Here is a 21824-nt window from a genome sequence, read left to right as displayed (position 1 = left end):
GTGTCTTTTGGTTGGAGCATTTAATCCATTTACATTTGAGGTGATTATTGACATGTGTGTTTCTATTACCATTTTCTTAATTGTCTTGGGTTTGTTTTTGTAGGTGTTTTCCTTTTCTTGTGTTTCCTACTTAGAGAAGTTCCTTTAGCACTTGTTGTAAGGCTGGTTTGGTGGTGCTGAATTCTCTTAACTTTTGCTTGTCTGTAAAGCTTTTGATTTCTCTGTCGAATCTGAATGAGATTCTTGTTGGGTAGAGTATTCTTGGCTGTAGGTTTTTCTCTTTCAGGACTGTCAGTATTTCCTACCATTCCCTTCTGGCCTGCAGAGTTTCTGTAGAAAGGTCAGCTGTTATCCTTATGGGTTTTCCTTTATATGTTATTTGTTGCTTTTCTCTTGCTGCTTTTAATATTTTTTCTTTGTGTTTAATTGTCGTTAGTTTGATTAACATGTGTCTTGGTGTATTTCTCCTTGGGTTTATTCTGTATGGGACTCTGTGTGCTTCTTGGAGTTGATTAATTATTTCCTTTCCCATGTTGAGGAAGTTTCCACTATAACCTCTTCAAATATTTTCTCAGACCTTTTCTTTTCTTTCATCTTCTTCTGGGATGCCTGTGATCTAATGTTGGTGCGCTTAGTGTTGTCACCAAGGTCTCTGAGACTGTATTCCATTTTTTTTTTTATTCTTTTTTCTTTTTCCTGCTCTGTGGCAGTTATTTCCCCCATTCTATCTTCCAGCTCACTTACTCGTTCTTCTGCCTCAGTTATTCTGCTGTTTATACCATCTAGAATATTTTTAATTTCAGTTATTTTGTTGTCCATTACTGTTTGTTTGTTCTTGAGTTCCTCTGAGTCCTTATTAACTGTTTCTTGTACTTTCTCTATTTTGTTATCGAGATTTTGGATCGTCTTTACTGTCATCACTCTGAATTCTTTTTCAGGCATTTTTCCTATTTCCTCTTCATTTATTTGGTTGTGTGGGTTTTCTTCCTGCTCTTTTGCCTGCATGCTGTTTCTTTGTTTTCTCATTTTGTCTCATTTATAGGATTTGCTGTCCCTTTTCCCTATGCTGCTTTGTAGTAATTCCTCTTGTTTCTGCCCTCTGCCCCCTGTGATGGGGTTTGTCCAGTGTCTTCAGTAGGCTTCCTGGTGGGGGGGCTAGTGCCTGCTTTCCGGTGTCTGGCTCTGTGTCTTTTCTCTCTGATGAGCAGGGCTGGGTCAGGTGGTGTGTTTTAGGGTATCTGTGACCTTAATATGGCTTTAGGTAGTCTGTGTGCTGATGGGTGGGTTTGTGTTCTTGTCTTGTTTGTAGTTTGGTGTGAGGTGTCCAACGCTGGCAGTTGCGGACAGTCAGACGAAGCTAGGTCTTAGACTCTGTTACAGGGCTCCATGAGAGTTCTCTGCAGTTAGGCTTCCCTGTGGCTGAGGACTCCCTAGTAGTCTAGCATCCCGATTCAGTGCTTCCTCCCAGGAGCCTCCTACTTGACTTCTGATCGAGTAGTCCAGACTTCAGAGGTTGCTTGTCCCCAGTTATGTCAGGATCTTTGCAGTCCTTTCTGCTATCCAAGGTCTACTGCTGGTGTTCAGCTGGTTCTCTGTGGGAATTATTGCATTTTTTGATGTATTGCTGTTGCATCTGTGGAGAGGGATGCATTCCACGTGCTTCTACTTCACCGCCATCTTTCTCCCTCTGATTTTTTTAAAAATAACAAATATTTATAGTTTTGAAATGGGAAGTGTAGCCTAGAAGATACTCAGGCAAAGAAGAGAAATGTTGATTGAGTGATAGATACTCATAATGCGTGAATGACCTCAGATTCTCAGATGAGTAGTTACTTTAGAATATAAACTCAGAGGGAGTGAGAATAGAGTATGTGGCTTTATTTCTTAAGTTATTTGCTATCTAAGTAGAAGATTCTATTAAAATAATAATTATGTTTATATGGAATTACATTTGGCAATCAAGAGGAACTGATGTATATAATAAATTCAAATGTTGCAAGTGGTATTTAATTTAAAGATGAATGTTATTTGAATTGATCTGAGTCTGAGCTAGTGTTGGTATGCTTTGTTTTATGCTTATTTTATAAATGATCTTTCTAGGCTGAAAGCTACTAAGCTCTAGTTTCTTAATCTTCCTGCTATTCCTTAATCTGCTGTTAAGCAAGCATTTAACGACCTGTCACTGTCTCAACCTCTGGACCTCTTTTCTCTACTGTGAGAATATAGATAATGGATAATTTCAGGATATCAATGGGATATTTCATATCTCTAAATAATTATCATTAAGTATTTCTTAATATTTAAATTTATAGGTATGTCTTGAAAAAATGGAAGATATCCAGCTAGCCATGGTAGTTGCCCGTTTATATGAATCTGATTTTGAGACTTCATCCACTTATCTGTCCATCCTAAATCAGAAGATTTTGGGTTGCCAAAAGGATGGCTCAGGATTCTACTGCAAAAGATTACATCCTGATCCTTTCCTACGTAGTCTTGCCTATTGGGTAATGAAAGATTACACCCATGCCTTGGACACATTATTGGAACAAACACCAAAGGAAGATGATGAACATCAAGGTAGGACATTTTGTGGGTTTCTCTTTTTCTTGTTTTAAAAGAAGACAGTTTGTGAACTAATGTTCACTTAGATAATACTCCCCCCCCGCCACATACACACACAGCCAATCATTACCACATTTACTTTTCAACTTTTAGAAATTAGTATCAGAATTTCTTGTGTGGCTAAAGATTTAGTCACTGTCCATAATTGAATCTAGCATTTTGTTATCATAATTTGAATAGTGCTAAGGAGACTTCACACACATTTTTACTCTCATAGCTGTATATCAAGGCATATACGATTACCATGCTGTTCTGATTTCATATATGTTAAACTGAAGCATACAGAATGTTTCCACATTACACAGCTCCTTGCATGTATCATAATAGCCAGTTTTATAAAAAAAAAAAGTAAATTTTGGCTGTTATACATATTGGTTTAGTATGTAGACCTACAAGACTTTATTCTTGTGTGGTAAACTTTCTTTACCGTGAAGGTATCTATCAGCATTGTTTGCAATAATGTAAAAGTGGAACATTTTAAGTATTCATAAGTAGAATAGTTAAATAAATTATCTCCGTAGTATAGAAAAATGTGCTATTAAAAATGAGGTAGAGTGATGTGTTAATATGTGCTGTATTAGTAAATGAAAAAAGTAAGGTATAGAACAATATGGTTCTTGTTTCCTGTGTCTGATTTCCCACTCCCTCTCCCTTTTTTGTTTTCTGGAATAAATCACAAGAAACTAAATACTGGCACTGGTTATCTTTTGGGAATAGGAGTGGGGAGGTACAAGCTTTTACTTTTCATTTTGAACTTTCCATAGTTATAATTTTCTAGCCTTTTATTTTTATTACATATTGTTTTTAAATACTAAAAGTGTTTACAGGAATAAAGAGATTCAGGCTCAATTTTTACTTTCTTCTTCCCAAAAAAGAAATATAGTATTGTAATACAGTAGTCGCCCCTTATCCATGGGGATTATATTTCGAGACCCTCAGTGGATGACTGAGACTGTGGATAGTACCAAATCCTATATGAAGTATGTTTTTTCATATGTATATGATAAAGTTTAATTTATAAATTAGGCACAGTAAGGGATTAACAACAGTGACTAATAATAAAATAAAATGGAACAATTATAACGATATACTGTAATGAAAGATGTGAATGTGGTTTCTCTCACTCTGAATCTTACCATACAAATTCAATACCTTTTCCTTCTTAACTAAGCACTTACCATGCACTGTGCCCAAAACTTTTGCAGTTTAAGGTGTGACAGAAAAACCAGCATGAATTTCTTTTTCCTGCTTCACAATTTCATGGGTAGAAGATTTGTTCTGACCATAAATCTTAGTACCCTTGGCTTACAAATTTTTTTATTTTCCTTATTAAATAGAGAACTTTCAAATTTTCACTTAAAGGAAGCACTTCTGGCTTCTCTTTGGCATATATGAACTGCCTGCATCACTACTCTTACACGTGGGGCTGTTTATTAAGTAAAACAAGGGTGACTTGAGCACAAGCACTGTGATGCCGTGGCAGTCGATCTGTTAATCAAGTGGCTACTAAGTGACTAGTGGGTGGAATACTCTGGACAAAGAATGATTCCTGTCCTGGACAGGACAGAGCAGAATGGTGCGAGATTTCGTCATGCTACTCAGCACCACTCGCAATTTAAAACTTATGAGTTGTTTATTTCTGAAATTTTCCACATAATATTTTTGGACTTCAAGTAACTGCAACCATGGGAAGCAAAACTGCAGATAAGGAGGGACTACCATAAATATTTTTAAATTTTTTTAAAGGAAAGGAAACAAAACCTTTCAAAGAAAAATAAATATCTGAGTTACCCAGGTAATTTTAATAGAACATGCACATTTTTGCTGAAGGAAGATTCTATTTATTTCTTAATGTTTTCCAGGTTAACTTTTAAAAGGTTGTTATCAGGGAAATTTTTATGTATACATAAAAGAGTAAATGATATAATGAAAGTCTGTGACTCTGTCATCCAGTTTCAGTAATTATCAACTCATAACCAACCTCATGTTGTATGTAATCCCATCCTTTCCACTCCCTCCTTTTCTCAGTACTGTATAGATTTATTTTGAAGCACACCTAACAGATCATTTCATCTGTGAATATTGCAACATGCATTTCTAAAAAATAAGGACTCTTTATAACACGTATTATTGTTATAACACATAAAACAATTTTATTAGTAATCAAATACTCAGTGTTCAGATTTCCCTGATTGTCTCATAAAATCTAATACAGTTGATTTGCTTGAATCAAGATCCAGATGAGGCCTGTGTATTGTGATTGGTTGAGGTGCCTCTTGTCTATTTTGATCCATATTTAGTTACCTCTGCCCTACCCCTCCCCCCCCCGCCAATTTATTGGTTAAGGAAGTCGGATTGTTTGTCCTGTAGTTTCTTGACTTTTGGATTTTGCTGGTTGTGTCCCTGTTATTTCATTTAGTGTTTTTTTCCCTTGTCCTCTGTGTTTCCTATAAATTGGTAATTAACATTTTATAGGCTTTTACGACATTTTTTGGCAGAAATATTTCATAGGTGGATGGAGTACTTCTACCAGGGAACTCATGATGTTAGCTTTTATTGCTTTTTTGTGGAATTAACAGCTATCAGTGACTACTATCTACATGCCTTATTTCATTAGTTTCAAAATTTGTGTCTTATAATAAAATGATGATATTCTAAATATGTCATTTTATCTTTCCTTTATGACCTGGAATGCTTCCCTAGAGTACAGTCTCCCTTGGCAATGGTTTGATTATCTGAATTCCAGGAGTATGCATAGTAAAGGGAACATAAATGTTTGATTCTTCCTCTTTTTATTTACCAGTTTTCAAAATAATAGCTTGGTTCCCTAGCAACCTACAGAGGTGACCAAAAGCTTTTATTTTTTTAAGGTTATTTTGAATTCACAGATTTAGATTTGAATTTTAGTCCATTGCAGGTTATTATTATGGATGCTCAGATTATCTAATCTTTAATCAGTCAGAGCCTCTTTAATTTCTTGAATGCTTTGATGTTATTCTTTGATAGTTTATGGCAGGATGTTTCAGGCTCATCTTAAACATCTCCTGCCCAAGACCTGGAAATGGCCATTCCTCCAGAGAATCCTGATTCCTTTTATTTATTTGTTTATTTTTAAATTTATCTGTTTATTTATTGGCTCTCTTGGGTCTTCATTGCTGCTCACGGGCTTTCTCTAGTTGTGGTGAGTGGGGACTACTCTTTGTTGCAGTTCACAGGCTTCTCACTGCGGTGGCTTCTCTTGTTGAGGAGCACAGGCTCTGGGTGCATGGGCTCCAGTAGTTGTGAAATGCAGGCTCAGTAGTTGTGGCTTGAGGGCTTAGTTGCTCCACGGCATGTGGAATATTCCAGGACCAGGGCTTGAACCCATGTCCCCTGCCTTGGCTTCTTAACCACTGTGCCACCAGGGCTTCTTAACCACTGCCTTGGCTTCTTAACCACTGTGCCACCATGTCACCTGCCTTGGCTTCTTAACCACTGATTCCTTTTAGGTGGGAATAATATTTAGAGACCACAGACTGGGTACAGGGATCCTAGTGGCTACTGGTTTGATCATTGTTTCTAGGCTATTTCAGTGAATGAAGCTAGGAAATCCCCCCATGCGAGATACATGTGTTCCCACTGACATTTCTAATTCAAATATAGAGTATAGGGTTCTTCTGAGATTTCAAATTTGTGTCTTATAATGAAAAGCTTGGATTTTTATGACATTAATTGCTGTTTTATATACATATAATAGTTTCAGAATAATGATACAGATATTTTCATAACAATATGGTTACAGAGAACATTTTAAGCTTTTCTCTTTTTTTGCTGTCCTTTTTGTTTTAATGGTATATCCCACTAAGGATGTTCAGTCAAATTACTTATTTTTAAGTCACTTTGTATTTCCTCTCTTCTGGTTATGCTGCCAACTTGATACAAAGAATCATTTGTTTAATTTTGCTTTTATTGTGAATTTTTAAAAATTAATTTTCTTTTAGAATTATATAAAATGTTGAAGTGGTTTTGAAATAAATAAAATTAGGGTATTTCCTTATCTTTCTACCCTGTTCTTCTCTTCCTTTTTAGGGGACCAATTGAAAAAAAAATTAGTGTGTTCTCCTTCCCTTTAAAAAAAAAAGTGTGTGTGTGTATGTATGTGTTCCCTCTTTACTTTCTTAGATAAAAGGTAGTTTACTATGTATGCTTTTCTGCATCTTCTTTTACTTATATTCTAGTTATCACCCCATAGCAAAACAGGGAAATTCTTTTTATTTCAGCTCGTATTATGTGGATATACCATAGTTTAATATTTAAGTATCCTTTATTTTGAGGGAATGCTGACATATTTTATTCTTTTGTAATATAATTACAGATTAACATAATACCTTGTGATTGTATCTGTTTGATTTCTATAGTTATCATCAAATCTTGTAACCCAGTGGTGTTTAGTTTCTACAACTACCTTCGAACTCATCCTTTACTTATTCGAAGAAACCTTGCCTCCCCTGAAGGAACTTTGGCAACTTTAGGTCTCAAAACTGAGAAGAACTTTGTTGATAAAATTAACCTCATAGAAAGAAAATTATTCTTTACTACAGCAAATGCTCATTTTAAAGTTGGATGTCCTGTTTTAGCCTTGGAGGTACTCTCCAAAATTCCAAAAGTTACCAAAGTGTCTGCCTTACCTTCAAAAAAAGATCAGACCAGCTTCATTTCTAAAAAGATGGATGATGTACCTTCAGAATCAAAAACTCTCAGTGATGGTGATGGAAGTTCTGGCATTGATTGGTCAAACGTAACTTCATCACAGATTGACTGGAGTCAACCAATAGTAAAAGTAGAAGAGGAACCTCTTACTCTTGATTGGGGTGAAGAGCATGATAGTGCCTTAGAAGAAGAGGAAGAAGATGCTCATGGTTTAGTAATGAAAAGTACGGATGTCAGAGAAAAAGACAGACAAGAAGATCCAAAAGCCCCAGACCCTGATGTGTTGCTGACTCCTCAGGAAGAGGATTGTCTTGATACTGAAGTTGATGTGATTGCTGAACAACTAAAATTCAGAGCTTGTTTAAAGATCCTTATGACTGAACTCAGAACATTGGCTACAGGTTATGAAGTAGATGGAGGAAAACTCAGATTTCAACTCTATAACTGGCTTGAAAAGGAAATTGCTGCCTTGCATGAGATATGTAATCATGAATCAGTTATTAAAGGATATGCCAGTGATACATATTCCAAAGTAGAGAGTGATCTTCTGGATCGGGAAGAAATGGTGGACAAACCAGATATTGGTTCCTATGAGCGGCACCAGATAGAGAGGCGGAGACTACAGGCTAAACGAGAGCATGCAGAAAGACGGAAGTTGTGGTTGCAGAAGAACCAAGATCTCCTTAGAGTGTTTCTTAGTTACTGTAGCCTTCATGGGGCCCAAGGTGGTGGTCTGGCCTCAGTAAGGATGGAACTCAAATTTTTGCTGCAAGAATCACAGCAGGTATCAGCTTTACTTTTGTTTTCAATCTTGGTTACTTTAATAATTTCAATAACTCATTTATAGTTGTAAAGCCCTTTTTAAAAAAAATTTAGTTTTGGCTTCGTTGGGTCTTCATTGCTGTGTGTGGGGTTTCTCTAATAGTTGTGGCAAGCAGGGGGTACTCTTCATTGCGGGGCATGGGCTCTATGTGTGTGGACTTCAGTAGTTGTGACATGCAGGCTCAGTAGTTGTGGCTTGAGGGCTTAGTGGCTCCACGGCATGTGGGATCTTCCTAGACCAGGGCTCAAACCCATGTCCTCTGCACTGGTAGGTGGATTCTTAATGACTCTGCCACCAGGGAAGTCCTGTAAAATTCTTTTTACTAGTTAATCTTTTTTTTTTTTAAGTGTTAGTACTCATTTTATTTTTATTTATTTATTTTATTATTTTTTAAATATTTTCATTTGGTTGCTCTGGGTCTTAGTTGTGGCATGTGGGCCCCTTAGTTGTGGCATGTGAACTCTTAGTTGTGGCATGCATGGAGGATCTAGTTCCCTGACCAGGGATCGAATGTGGGCCCCCTGCATTGGGAGTGTGGAGTTGTAACCTCTGTGCCACCAGGGAAGTCCCACTAGTTAATCTTAATGTGATCAGCTCCTCTGTTCATAGGAGGCACATACTTACACTCTGTGTGGTCTTTTTAGACAAAAGTTTTGGTAATTAGGAATAGGCTAAAAGCTTGAGAGCACAGCTGTGTCAAACTCATTTTTACATCTTTTGCATCTAACATAGTACCTGGTACACAATCAATTTTTGTAGAAGGAGTGAGCAAGTAACATTAACATGTTGCTTTTACTCAAATGTTTACTGCCAGTATTTTTATCATATAACTATTAATTGCTTTTTTTGTCCTTCATTTTAACTACTTTGGAAAAAACAATCTATCACTTACAGGAAACTACAGTGAAGCAGCTCCAGTCTCCACTACCACTGCCTACCACCCTACCTCTGCTTTCAGCAAGTATTGCTTCAACAAAAACAGTGATAGCTAATCCTGTATTGTACTTAAATAATCACATCCATGATATACTTTATACTATTGTTCAGATGAAAACACCACCTCATCCCAGTATTGAAGATGTGAAGGTAATGTAAAGTTTATGATCATTTGGTATTGCACACACTGAGAAGGTAAATATGTTATACTTGTCTTCCAATTTGAACTTATAAGAAATATTTTAGAGTACTCTTATCTGCTGCCTTCTCAGTCTGATCAGTTCAAGACTATTTGTCCAATGAATGTAATTTGAAAGTAAGCATTCTTGAAATTCTGCCATTTGCCACAACGGGGATGGAGTTTAAGCTAAGTGAAGTCAGTCAGACAGAAAGACAAATTCTGTATGTTATCACTTATATGTGGAATCTAAAAACAAACAAACAAACAAATGACTGTATATAACAAAACAGAAACAGACTCACAGATATAGAAAACAAACTAGTGGTTACCAAACTAGTATGTGTGTGTCTGTTTTGGTGGGGCATGGGGGGGGGACGGACAAGTCAGGGATAGGGAATTAAGAGATACAAACTAAGTTCATAGTATAAAATAGATAAGCAACAAGGATATATTGTATAGCACAGGAAAATATAGCCATTGTTTTGTAATAACTTTAAAGGGGAGGATAATCTATAAAAATATTGAACTACTGTGCTGTATACTTGAAATTAATATGATAGTTTCTTCTTACTTGTGGAAAAGTTATTATCTTCCTGTAAGACAGGCAAATACTTTTTTGATAATAAAATTCCTTTTCTAGGCAGTATTCTTGCCAAATGTTCCTTTGGATTCTCCATCTCCTTTAAATGAATCATTAAGTAGAAATATTTATAACTGTTTGCTTACATGCCAGGATATTATGAAAATATAAGTGTGGGGAGTATCTTTGAGAAAACCATGATTGATTAGAAATAGTCCCAGAGAAAATACCCTCATTACTGTCTCCCTGATGATTGTGTGTTGTTGGAGGCTGTGCAGTAGTTTGGGGCAATCAGAGTTTTGGCAGAGTTACTACCCCAAATTAAAACTATAGCTTATGCTGAAAACTTAAAAATGGATAGATTCTGAGAAACACTAGGGAGTGTGGCAGGATCTGGAGAGTTGACCAAACTTCCACTGTGCTGGCCTAAGTGTATTCGTACTATACTTTTTCCAGTTCCAGTGGCTGATGTCATTTCAGGTCCCCAACATTTTTATTTTTAATTTTTTTGTTTGAAAGGCACATTTAATCTCTGGTAGTATATTTTTCTGAAAGACCCAAGGTTTACTGGTCATATCATCCTATTAGAGACTTCTGATCCATAGCATGAATTAATCTGTATCAGTATTTCAGCAGAGATTACTTAAATTATTTGATAGGTGAATATGGAAATGTAGAAAATGCACTCAATGCATATAAGATCTAAGTAAACATTTCTAGTTCCTAGAAATTTGGGTAAGCTTTCAAAAAGTATGAAACTATTTCCAGGATCCCTTCAAATTTTAAGATTATATGAGTCTCAGAATTTTGATCCAGTATGGCACTGTAGGATGTGGATTTTATATTCTATTGATAATTTTTAAACTTTCACAATTTAAAATGGTAAGACCGCATTACTTCTGAGTACTAAGTGGATTACTTGCTTTCTGGAAAATTAACCATTTCAGACAGTGATTGATATATTTTCTAAACATTTAATTCATTCTTATTGATGAGATCAAGTCTTTAGTTTTATCAAGGGGAATTTCATAAGTCAAGTTTAAATAAAAGCTCTGAAAGTTCTCTGCTTATTTTGGTCCTGCTCTTTTTGAGTATTACTATTTAAGCTATTCACTAGTGGGCTAGGACAGTCAGCAGTGTGAACGCTGGCACTTTGCTCAGGGCCTGCTAAATGGTAGGCTCACAGTAATAAATATTTGATAAAGATGCATATGAATCAGCTTTGTTGTAAGCATACGTATTAAATTGGGTGAGTTATGTTTTAGAAGCTTTAAGGTGGAGTTAGTAGTCTCACGTAGGATCTAATCTTATCATAGTGCTAGTTACCTGGGTATTTTCTGATCGTTAACATACTACTGTTACATAGAAATGTTAGTATAAAATGTAATTGTGGCTGTTTTGGTTTTAGGTTCACACACTTCATTCACTAGCAGCATCACTTTCTGCATCAATTTACCAAGCATTATGTGACAGTCATAGCTACAGGTAAAAAAAAAAAAATCACCCAAATAGTATTAATATGGCAAAAACGTTAAACTGTTCCAGAGTTATATTAAGGTTCTGCTTCCTAGGGACTGAAAAATCCTCAACTGTGACCGCCGTGTGTACCTTAATAGATGAGAATAAGAAATAAAATAATTATTTGTTTAGTTTAGCTATTACCTAATAACAACAGAGACATAGAAAATGACAAATTGTAAAGGAAAATTGTCATCACCATCTTTTTTTTTTTTTCAAGAAAAGAAGTGTTCATTATCCAAAGTAATTTATAAAATGAAGTTTTCTAATTTTTCCCTCCTTAGGAACTATTCCTTTTAGCATTAGATTAGTTTCTGTTTGTTTGGTTTTCAGTTGAAAGAGGAAAAACTCTTGAAAAATGAAAAAGTACATTCCTAACATTGCATTATGAAAAGCAGTTTTACTCACCCATTTCTGTATAAGTCTTTAGAAGTGATAGTAGTAGATGTAATGGTTTGAATTTTTGTTAAATGTCTAATTGCCTTTATCAGTGTATACTTTGTATTTTAGTGACTAAGGCAGTATAAGTAGTAAGAAATTGAATCACTTTGAAAGATGACCTAGATTTAAATGAATTATATTAATAAATGAAAAGTTTGTAATAGAAGTAGAATCACATTAAATTTATATTAAACATATGTCTAGATTTTTTTTCTTATAAATTTAGCCATCTCTTGTGGGAAGGTATGTTATTACATAGGGAATTACTCTCTCAAAATGGCCTGTACTCTGGTGTTAGCCTAATAAGGCCATGTCTAAGTAACTCCAAAAACTTGGAAATATAAATAAGGAAAAAGAGTATATTTAGTTCACTGTGGTCATCTTAATGATAAAAGACAACTTGTTTGATATCAGTCACTGCTTAAAATGGTGCCAGATGAGAATCCAAATAAATTTTGTTTAAATGTTCTAGTTCTTAGGCTGTGATAGACTCTCCAGGGAGTCAGATTTATTTTCTTCTATTGTATTTCCCCTGCTTCATAGAGATGAGGAAAGTAAATATTCGGGCACATTTGGCTTTATGATTAGGTATTTCTAAAATAGGATTCTCCAGATTTCAGTTGATATTTTCATTCAGAGTTGAGCTTGCACAGCTTTACAGAACTAAGAAATGCAACAAAATAGTGCCCTGTAACTTTCTGATATATCCTAGTACCAACACTAGCCTCCTTACAGCAGACTTTAAAAAAAATACAAAGGAGTAAATGTAGAAAAATTTTTTAAATATTAAGTGGCATTTGGAAAAGGATTTAATGACTAAAAGTCATCTGCCCAAATAGAAAATTTGGTATTTTGTTTTAAAAAACTATCAGTAAATATTTGTAACTAATTTAAAGAACTTTCTGAAATAAGTTTTTATTAGTACAGTGAACTCAAGTTTTAAGAGTTTGTTTTTGCTACAGTTATCTAAAATAAATACTTGTTAAGGTATAATTTCTTGTCACCTCTATTAGAACGATAAATAACTGAACCTCATTGTTTTAGCAGTCAAACAGAAGGAAACCAGTTTACAGGAATGGCTTATCAAGGGCTTCTTTTAAGTGATCGTCGAAGACTAAGGACTGAAAGCATTGAAGAACATGCAACACCAAATTCTTCTCCTGCTCAATGGCCTGGTGAGAATTTGAGTGGTTTTTGTTTGTTTGTTTTTTAACCTTCTGTTTGGCAACTCCTTTTTACAAAGCTACCATCTGGTTTCCTAATTGTTGTTGTTTGTGGGTCTGTGGATCTGGTGAATAGTTTTTTATTTGTCTGTTTTTGATGATGTTATCTGCCATGGATTAGGAATTCTTAAGTACTGTAATGTTGTCTGAAGACTCAGAAAGTTAAGGCTTCAAAAACCAGCTGTGTTGACCACATAAAAAAGCAAGGTTTAACATCCTTCACAAGGGTGAGCACATCATGTTTCTTCTTATCCTTAAACATCCTGAATTAGAGTCTTAGAGAGCCAGTAGCACAGAGATTTTTCTCACAGGTATGTCAGAATACAGTTGTTCTCAGGGGTGTAGATGTATGTTAGGACAGGAGTGACCATTCTGTGGCACATATGTCATGGTGTCCACCAGTCCTCTTCCTCCGGTTAGTTCTTTCTCTCTCCATATCAGTTATTTCAAACCTCCTCCGCTCTCTTAATATCCTTTCCTCCTTTTACTCTACTTGCTTTATAACTCTGTGGTTACATGTTAGTGATCATTGTGAAGAGTGGCAGTAGAAGGAAGTGAGAAACTCAATGTGTGTATTTAAAATTCATTTATGCATAAGTTTCTCAAAACATATTGTTGTCATTTTGACTTTTTATTGAAATAATTTCAGAGTTAGAAAAGTTTCAAAAATGGTACAAAGAATTTTTGTGTAACCACCCAGATTCCCCAAACGTTGACATTTTACCATACTTGCTTTGTCATTCATACCTCCTCTCTCACTCACTTATTGTGTCTGTGTGAATATATGTATACTTTTTTCTGAAGTATCTGAGGATAAGTTGCAGACGTGATGCCCCTTTACATCTAAATATATCTGTTTATCTTTCCTAAAAACAGACATTCTCTTATTGTACATAACCATAGCAATGTTATCAAATTCAGCAACTTAATATTGATACAGTACTGTCCTCTATAGATTTTAGTTTCACCTGTTGTTCCACTAAGGTCTTCCATGTAACATTTAGTTGTATTGTCTCATGAATCTCCTCTAATATGTAGTCCTCCTTCTTTCTTTGTCTCTCATGATGTTGACATTTTTGAAGAGTACTAGCCAATTATTTATAAGAATGTCCCTCCATTTGGGTTTTTCTGATGTCTTCTTAATATTAGATTCAGGTCATGAAGAGATGCTGTACCCTTCTCAGTGCAAAATATCAAGAGGCACGTGATGCCACTTGGTCCCATTACTGGTGTCATTATCTGTGATCACTTTGTATGGTAGTTTCTGCCAGATTTCTCCTTGTAAAGTTACTTTCTTCTCCTTTGCAATTAGTAAGTATCTTTTGAAGAGAATTTTTGAGATTGTGTAAAATATGGTGCTTTTACCCACTAATTACAGCATCCAGTGATGACTCCTGCCTGAATCAGATATTACTGTGGGGATTACTAGATGGTGATTTTCTAATTCTCTCCTTCCTTCTGCTTCTTAGTTGAAACTGTACTGTAAGGAAGAGCTTTCTCTTCTCTTCTCTTTATTTATTTATTCACTTATTTATTACATCGGTATGGATGAATGGATTTTTATTTTATTCTATAGGTTATAAACCATTCCTATAATTTATTTTGTTGCTGAAATTATGGATATATATATATATATCCACACTTATATATATATATATATTATAGTATAATATAGATACATAATTTTGGTTAAGCTGCAAATTTGGATTTTTTTTCCTTCTGGAGCTTTATGCTGATATACTTCTTATAATATTATATACCCCTACAGGTGTGAGTTCACTTATTAATCTCTTGAGTTCAGCCCAAGATGAAGACCAGCCAAAACTGAACATTTTGTTGTGTGAAGCTGTTGTTGCTGTGTACTTAAGCTTATTGATACATGCTCTTGCCACAAATTCCTCCAATGAATTGTTTCGACTTGCAGCCCACCCATTAAACAATCGAATGTGGGCTGCTGTTTTTGGAGGAGGTGTGAAACTTGTTGTGAAGCCTCAAAGACAGTCTGAAAATATTTCAGGTAAGATAAATTTGATACCAGTAATGTATGTTTATAGTTTCCAGTGTGAAAGTAGAAGATTTTTTAAAATGTTTTAAGAATTTTTATTTTGAAAATCAGTGATATTTAATGTGTAATCACTCTTGTTAGGATAATAAATAACTAAACTCATGTTAGAATAAAGAGTATAATTTCAGTTTAACATTTTTTGATAAACCAGGACAAATTTGAGGATAAAAAGGAAAAAAGGAAAGGTAAAGGTAAGCAAGGAGACAAGGGAAGTGAGGTCATGGAACAAGGATAGTTTTTAATTAGAGGAAGAAGATTTAAATAAATCCTCATAATCTTTACAGAGTATACCAGCAGTTGGCTTCAGATTAAGTTTATAGTATAGAGAAGAAGGCTGTCCCAATCATGCACATGATTTTTAAATTCCATTTTCTGTTTACTTTTTTTTTTCTTCTGGACTGGAATATATTTTTTAGCCCACTTTTTGAGATGGTAGGATGGTAAGATGTAGGCTGATGCCATGGGAGAGGTTTCCATCTTGGAGCTGAAACACAGAAATTGCCTGTCTCAATTCATCATTAGAAATGGTCATATTACAGATGAGGAGTTGGTGGCACAGTGAGTGTAAATGGCACAGGTTCTAACCTGTGTCTTTACTGCCCAAGATCGAATCAGATGAACAGGCTCCTACGTGAGTCAAAGTAAGGGAGCTGATCTTACTTGTTGTCTCCACTCCCTTTATATGTGGATGACTCATAATCTCCATATTCCTACCTAGTTGTAGTCCACTGTAAATTTAAAAGTTTTCCTTCTAAATCACTTCCTTTCTCTTCCTGAGTTTTCTATTATTTTTTCATAGTAATTCATTCATCAAACCATCATGCTTAAACCTCTGAGTACGTATTCATCTTTGCATTCACTTACACCTTCTGTATGCCAGGCTTTGGGGGTATGGGAGTGAATGAAACAGACAAATGCCTTACCTTCCTGAAGCTTACCTCTAGTTCGGGTGGTCAGAAGATGCATTGCTGATTAGATAGCATTTGAGCAGAGTGCTGGGGAAGTCAGGAATCAGATCGTGCAGACATCTGGGGCCAGAGCATTTCAGGCAGATGGAGCAGTGAGTGCAAAAGTCATGAGGTAGGACTAGTTTGACCTTTCCCAGGAACTACAGTGGAGGCCAGAGGCTGTCCTGAGCCGTGGGAGTGTGGTCAGAGATGAGGTAAAATAAATGACTCGGCAAGGTCATCTAGGGTTTTATGGGTCATGTAAAACTGTCATTGTTGTTCTGAAGAAAGATAGGAAACTACTGCAGGGTTTTAAGCAGAGGAGTGACATAATCTGATTTAGGTTTTCAAAAGACCCACTCTAACTGCTGTTGTGGAGAATAGACTGCGTGGAAGAATAAAAGTAGGGAGCCCATGTGGGAGGCTCTGGGAATAGCCCACTTAAAAGATAATTGTGGGTTACCCTCAAGAGTGAATGGATAAACAAAATGTGGTATGTAAGTACAATGGAGTGTGATTCAGCCGTAAAAGAGAATGAAGTATTAACACATGCTATAACCAGCATGAACCTCAAAAATATTATGTTGAGTAAAAGAAGCCAGACACAAAAAGTCACACGTTGCATGCTTCCATTTATATGATCCAGAATAGGTAAATACATAGAGACAGAATGCATATTGGTGGTTGCCATGGGCTAGAGGAAGGGAGGAATGGGGAGTGATTGCTTGATGGGTATGGGGTTTTCATTTGGGGTGGTGAGAATGCTTTGTAACTAGGTTGGGATGGTGGTTGCACAACAGTGTGAATGTACTAAATGCCACTGAATTGTACGCTTTAAAAATTTCATCTCAATTAAAAAAAGATAAAAGTGGTTTAGCCTAGTGATGGACAGAGTGAAAAGCGGTCATATGCATCGAAGAGAACTTGAGATAGAATTATCATTTTCTGTGACGAGGAGCTTCAGGAGAGGACCAGGATGACTTCTTTCTGGCTCTCTCATATCCAATTAGCTCTGAAGCCTTTTGATATATTTTTTAAGTATTTCTTGTACCTAACACTTCCTCTTAGTCTTTACCACCCACCATACTAGGCCCCTCTTATGTCAGATCCTTCCACCCTCCTCTCTGATTCATCATGCAGACGGTGCCTCATCATGTGCCTCGTCCAAGACACTTTCATGAGAATTGCCCCTGGGATGAGCAGTTCCTATCCACAGGCTCGTCCCAGCCTAACTCCAGACTGTCGTTATTCCCCTCCTTGACACCCGTCTAGCAAGAGAAGTTTACTCCTCATTTAGCCAAACCATTGGTCATTTGCTTCTGGTGTCAGCTTCCTCTTTTCACATTGAGCTTCTGCTTTTCTTTTAAGGCATGCTTTATGTCCTACATACTCATTCCGTGAATCTTTCGTGAACAACATAGCCAGAAATAATCACTCAAGCACTCTCTTTACTACTTGTTGAATATACCATTTATTTACTACACTGTATATAGAATCGCTTGAATCCTTATTCTGTATAGCATATAGGCTGCTTCATTGCAGGTTAATCTTTTATACGCTATCCTCATCTGTCTCTCTGCCACAATTGCTGGAAAACTGATGCAGTAACTAGAAAAGTTTAGAAGCACAGATGTAAGTAATTTAGTCTAAAGGAAAAACATGGCAAGAGTAGGATGAAAAGATACATTAACTCTTTGAATTAATAATGGAAAATAAGAGGTTTTTTTTTTTCCTGTCTTTATTCAGCACCTCCTGTTCCCTCTGAAGACATAGATAAACACCGTAGGAGGTTTAACATGCGAATGCTGGTCCCTGGAAGACCTGTAAAGGATGCTACCCCACCACCAGTGCCTGCAGAAAGACCTTCTTACAAAGAAAAGTTTATTCCTCCTGAACTTAGTATGTGGGATTATTTTGTTGCAAAGGTAAGGGGCGTAGGGAATGCAAGCTTTACGTGTGTCTGTTTTATTAAGTCTTACGTTTGCGTCACAAAGGAATGATGGGGCAGCTTCTGGGTTGAATCACCATAGTTTAGACATTTAATCTCAACTCCAGAAGCTGAATAAACATTCAGGAGTGATCAGATACTTGATGTGGATGAGACAAATTAAAATCATATGGGACTTAAGTATAAATCAGAAGTCAGTTTATTAACATATAATCAGTATCATTCTTTTCTAGGGACTGGAATACTTGTGTCTACCATCTAGCTTCCCTTCTTCTGATTATCAGTAGTTCCCTTAGTCAGCATGAAATTAGAGCAGAAGGAGATGGATGGATATTTGAGGGTTTCATAAGGCCATGGGTTTCACGAGCCCCCATGACATATCTCTGTTTCTTCAAAGCAGAGAAAACTTCTCTGGGAATCAGAATACTCATGGTGACCATATCTGACATAGTCCCATTTTGTACAGTGCTGGGTGTGTTTTTTTCTGCACTTTGTTTTTTTGAGCACATTACCTTCTATTGATAGGTTTCCTTCTTTACCTGTGTTCCTTCTTTACATGTGTTTCATTTATACTACTTCCCACTCCCCAGATTGTTTGGAAACAAATGCAAACATTATGAAATTTCATTCATAAATATTTCACTATTTTTTTTTTATAAATTTATTTATTTATTTTATTTATTGGCTGCATTGGGTCTTCGTTGCTGCACACAGGCTTTCTCTAGTTGCTGCGAGCGGGGGCTACTCTTCATTGCGGTGCACAGGCTCCTCATTGCAGTGGCTTCTCTTGTTGTGGAACACAGGCCCTAGGCACGTGAGCTTCAATAGTTGCGGCACATGGGCTCAGTAGTTGTGGCTCACGGGCTCTAGAGCACAGGCTCAATAGTTGTGGCGCACGGGCTTAGTTGCTCCGTGGCATGTGGAATCTTCCCAGGGCAGGGCTCGAACCGGTGTCCCCTGCATTGGCAGGTGGATTCTTTACCACTGCGCCACCTAGGAAGTCCTCACTATTTTTTTAAAAGAAGGATTTTGAACCAGTACCACACTAGCATTCTCCCTCTCTCTCTCTCTCACACACACACACGCACACAACTCCTTAATATCAAGTATCTAGAGTGTTCACATTTTTCCGCACTATACCTTGTGTTTTTGAACAGTTGGTTTGTTAAATCAGAGTCCAAAATAAGATTCATACATTGCAATTGGTTGACATGTCTTAAGTTTCTTTTAATCTGTAGGTTTTACCTCCATCTCACTTTGTCAAATTTACCCTCTCCCCTTTTTTGTCCCCAAATTTGTCCTTCAAAATTTATCAGTGGCTTTTGCTGATGGCATCCCCATGTTTGGTCTTCTGACCTTGTTCCCCAGATTCCTGTTTTTTTGTAAAGTGAAAGTTAAATTTAGAGGCTTTATCAGATTCCATTCTGATGTGATAGGAAAAGGGGAGTACAGGGAGTACTTTGTAGGTGATTTTGTGTATTTCCATCAGGAAACATTCTCTTTGAGATGTTAGTTGATGATCTTTGCCTAAATCTATTATTTTAAATTTAGGGAGTTTTAAAATTATGATAATGAAACCTTCTCATTTAGTCTTCATTTTTTTGCTAGAATACTTTCTTCCATCATCCTGTTTGGTTACCCTGAAGTACATTTTGAAAGAGAAAGACAGGGTAAATGCTTTATTCTTTGCTTTTTGTAGCAGTTTTCAGAGTGATGAGTTGATTCTCTAGCATCCTTCAGAGGAAGCCAGTGAGTTTTGTTTTGTTATTAGTGTTATGATCTTATGGATTTAAACATATTTTATGTATTTTAATCCAATGCAGTTATTATTCTTATGCACGTTTAGATTGTCCCATCTTTGCCAGCGAGAACCTCTTCCAGTTGGCTCCTGAATCTTTTTGAGAACTCTTCCAGTAGTCTTTGAGTTTCTTTTTTTTCTAGTGTAAGTCATTCTAGGCTAATTTTGCACATTTCCTGCCCCACATTGAGAAAAACCTCCAAAGAACCTGGTTCCTTTCTGTGGGAAGTGATAGTTTAGAAACCACAAGTGGGTGTATGGGTGCTCATTGCTGCTGGATTTGTCATTGTTTCTAGGTACATATCATTTCTAGTGACCAAATAACTATTCAGTTTGATGAATATACTATAGTTCACATAACCATTTGCCTATCAGGTATTTGCTGTATTTATTTTTACATTTTTATAAATTGAGATTAGTATCTTTTTAGATAAGCCTGTTCACGTTCTGATTATTTCATTAAGGAGTCCTGGGTCAAAGGCTTTTGACATATATCTCCAGATTACTGACTTTATACTCTCTTGAGAATAGTGAGCATGCATCTGACTTTACCCTCATTAAGTATTACTTTTTCATTTTTGTTAATTTGATTAAATAATTTTTATTTCCTATTAGTGATATCGAAATGTTAATGAGCCTACTGTCATTAGGTTTTCTACTTTGAAGAACTGACTGTTCATTTACTTAACAAAATTATCTATTGGAATTGGAATGTTTCTCCTTACTTTTAATGAACTCTTTATTAAGGATATTAACAATTTATCTTACTTGTGATACCTTTTCTAGTTTGCCTTTTAATTTTGTTTATTTTTTTTAAGCTCTTTATTGGAATATAATTGCTTTACACTCTTGTACCAGTTTCTGAGGTACACCAAAGTGAATCAGCTGTATTTATACATTATATCCCCATATCCCCTCCCTCCTATGACTCCCTCCCACCCTCCCTGTCCTGGCCCTCTAAGGCATCACCCATCCTCGAGTTGATCTCCCTTTGTCATACAGCAACTTCCCACTGGCTATCTATTTTACAGTTGGTAGTGTAAACATGTCTGTGCTACTCTCTCACTTCGTCCCAGCTTTCCCTCACCCCCCACCCCAGCCCCGTGTCCTCAAGTCCATTCTCTACATCTGTATCTCCCCTCTTGCCCTGAAACTGGGTTCATCAGTACCATTTCTTCAGATTCCATATATATGATACAGCATACGGTATTTGTTTTTCTCTTTCTGGCTTACTTCTCTCTGTATGACAGTCTCATGTTTTTGACATACAGACGTTTTAAAAAGTTTATTTAGTCATGTCTAGCCATCCTTTTAAAAAATGATTTGTTACATTGTTTTTAAGCACAGAAAGTCTTTTCCATTAATAAATGTTTACTTTTGTTATCTTCTCCTCCGCCTTGCTTCCCTCACCTTCTCTTCCTCCTCATTCTTTTTAACTTTTAACTCTCTTCTTTTTAATTTGTGACTTTCCTGTTTATCTGCGATGAAGTGAGGATCAGACTTTGGTGCCCTCTTTATCTTCTGTTGACACACTTACACTAGTTGTCGTTCCTTCCCTCCCAACGACTTAAGATGTTATCTTTCTCATATATTAATTTCTTATTTATATACTCTTCTCGGACTATATTTTTCCATTGATCAATTGCTAGACTGCACTTATTTTTAATTACTTATTTTAATATCCACTGAGAAATGGTATGTTTCACTTTAAAAAGATTTCTCAGCTAATGTTACCTATTTTTTCTTCCCTGTGAACTTTACAATCACTGTCAAGTTTCAAAAAAGGAAAAATCCCCATGGGGATTTTTATTGCAGTTACCTAAAACCCATAAATTAAAGAGTCATAGTTTTTACATGATTTCAGTCTCCTTATTTAGCTTTTAGAGGATTTGTAATTTCCTTCACTGCAGCGCCCTCATAGTTTTCATAAAGTTTTTCTTTTGGTATTATGTTTCTTAATGCACCTTTTTTCTTTAGAGTTTTTGAACTAGTTATTGCTGATATATGAGAAAAAGACTATTGATTTAAAAAAATATTTGTGTCGTATCTAGCT

General features: G+C 36.1%; 1 protein-coding gene across 4 annotated transcripts in view; it reads left to right on the top strand.

Annotated features, from left to right (window-relative positions):
- The window catches only part of DMXL2 (Dmx like 2), a 168689-nt gene that overhangs the window by 130794 nt on the left and 16071 nt on the right, over nt 1-21824 (top strand). For 3 of the 4 annotated variants that reach the window (XM_057722411.1, XM_057722414.1, XM_057722415.1), the window contains exons 23-29: nt 2313-2577; nt 7020-8095; nt 9029-9220; nt 11240-11316; nt 12835-12965; nt 14782-15030; nt 17772-17950. In XM_057722411.1, coding sequence (XP_057578394.1) covers nt 2313-2577; nt 7020-8095; nt 9029-9220; nt 11240-11316; nt 12835-12965; nt 14782-15030; nt 17772-17950 — 2169 coding nt within the window. The remainder of the gene's footprint in view (nt 1-2312; nt 2578-7019; nt 8096-9028; nt 9221-11239; nt 11317-12834; nt 12966-14781; nt 15031-17771; nt 17951-21824) is intronic. The other variant, XM_057722413.1, reaches the window with a different exon arrangement.

This window comes from Hippopotamus amphibius, chromosome 2 (genome assembly GCF_030028045.1).
Source record: "Hippopotamus amphibius kiboko isolate mHipAmp2 chromosome 2, mHipAmp2.hap2, whole genome shotgun sequence".
Lineage (NCBI taxonomy): Eukaryota > Metazoa > Chordata > Mammalia > Artiodactyla > Hippopotamidae > Hippopotamus > Hippopotamus amphibius.
The sequence above is the reverse complement of the archived record's forward strand: the minus strand, read 5'-3'. Positions and strand labels throughout refer to the sequence as shown.